This window comes from Cyprinodon variegatus, unplaced genomic scaffold (assembly GCF_000732505.1).
Source record: "Cyprinodon variegatus isolate N-32 unplaced genomic scaffold, C_variegatus-1.0 Scaffold82, whole genome shotgun sequence".
Taxonomy (NCBI): domain Eukaryota; kingdom Metazoa; phylum Chordata; class Actinopteri; order Cyprinodontiformes; family Cyprinodontidae; genus Cyprinodon; species Cyprinodon variegatus.
The window spans coordinates 374,826-375,915 of record NW_015150535.1 but is presented as its reverse complement, the minus strand read 5'-3'; the positions used below and the strand labels follow the sequence as shown (position 1 = coordinate 375,915).

At 42.8% G+C, this 1,090-nt stretch overlaps 1 protein-coding gene across 1 annotated transcript in view; it reads left to right on the top strand.

The window, feature by feature from the left end:
* The window catches only part of slc30a5 (solute carrier family 30 (zinc transporter), member 5), a 22,438-nt gene that overhangs the window by 11,782 nt on the left and 9,566 nt on the right, over positions 1 to 1,090 (top strand). Inside the window, exons 7-8 of the mRNA XM_015373174.1 lie at positions 39 to 196; positions 290 to 419. Coding sequence (XP_015228660.1) covers positions 39 to 196; positions 290 to 419 — 288 coding nt within the window. The remainder of the gene's footprint in view (positions 1 to 38; positions 197 to 289; positions 420 to 1,090) is intronic.

Genomic DNA, 1,090 nt, shown 5'->3' with positions numbered 1-1,090 from the left:
AAAAAATATATATATTTTCTTGCCGTCTTTTCGCGCAGGCCTTCACGTTTGTGGAGCTGTTCTACGGTGTTTGGACCAACAGCCTGGGGCTCATCTCTGACGGCTTCCACATGCTGTTCGACTGCTCCGCTCTGGTGCTCGGCCTGTTCGCTGCCCTCATGACCCGCTGGAAGGCCACCAGGATCTTCTCCTATGGGTAAAGTCCTACTGTGCAGCTCCGTTTCATCTTCAGCTAGATTTTTTTTTGTGTTTTTTGTGTAAAGTCTGCTTTGCTGTGGGCGTCCTGTAGGTACGGCCGAGTGGAGATCCTGTCCGGATTCATCAACGGCCTGTTCCTCATGGTCATCGCCTTCTTCGTGTTTGTGGAGTCGGTCACCCGCGTGTTGGACCCTCCCAACATAAACACGGACATGTTGACTGTAAGTCGATCCACAGGTTGCCTTGTTCTCCTTCAGGACACAGCCGCTGCTCTCAGAAGGATATCAGCTTTAATCTTAGACTATAAAAAAACGGAGATCTTAAGCCCAAATTAAACACTGCTTAGAGTGGAAACAGTTGATCTGTGTTTTTATCTGGTTCTGGAAGAGCTTTATCAGCTGTCTAAACTAAACACAGCCAGCGACGTTTTAAACGTCTCCAGATGTTTGACAGAATGCCTGTAGTAACCTCAGAGGATTAGTATTATTAGGGAAGAGGATCTAAGGTAGAGAAGGAAGAGCAATAAGGATGGGATGGCTCAAAGAACAGAACCTTATCCAGTCCAACTGCCCTGCTGTTTTATGGCAGCTAATGAACGACTCTGTTCCAGCTGGAAATCTGCTTTCACAGACAAACTTTAACTGATACGAGAAAATATTTTTCTTTGAGGACGGTAAGAAATAAACTGTGAAAAGGAAGGTCCTTCACACGCTGCATAACATTTAAATCAAAATACGTCATTTTTTCTTAAAATAAGTGCATTTTTTCTTGAATTGAGGAGGTAAGTAAGACTCTTTGCAAATGGGACAAGACAATTTACTTTTAAAATGAGAAAAAGCAATTTCATTGTCTTATTACAAGTGCATATTATCTAATTATCTTATTTTAAGAG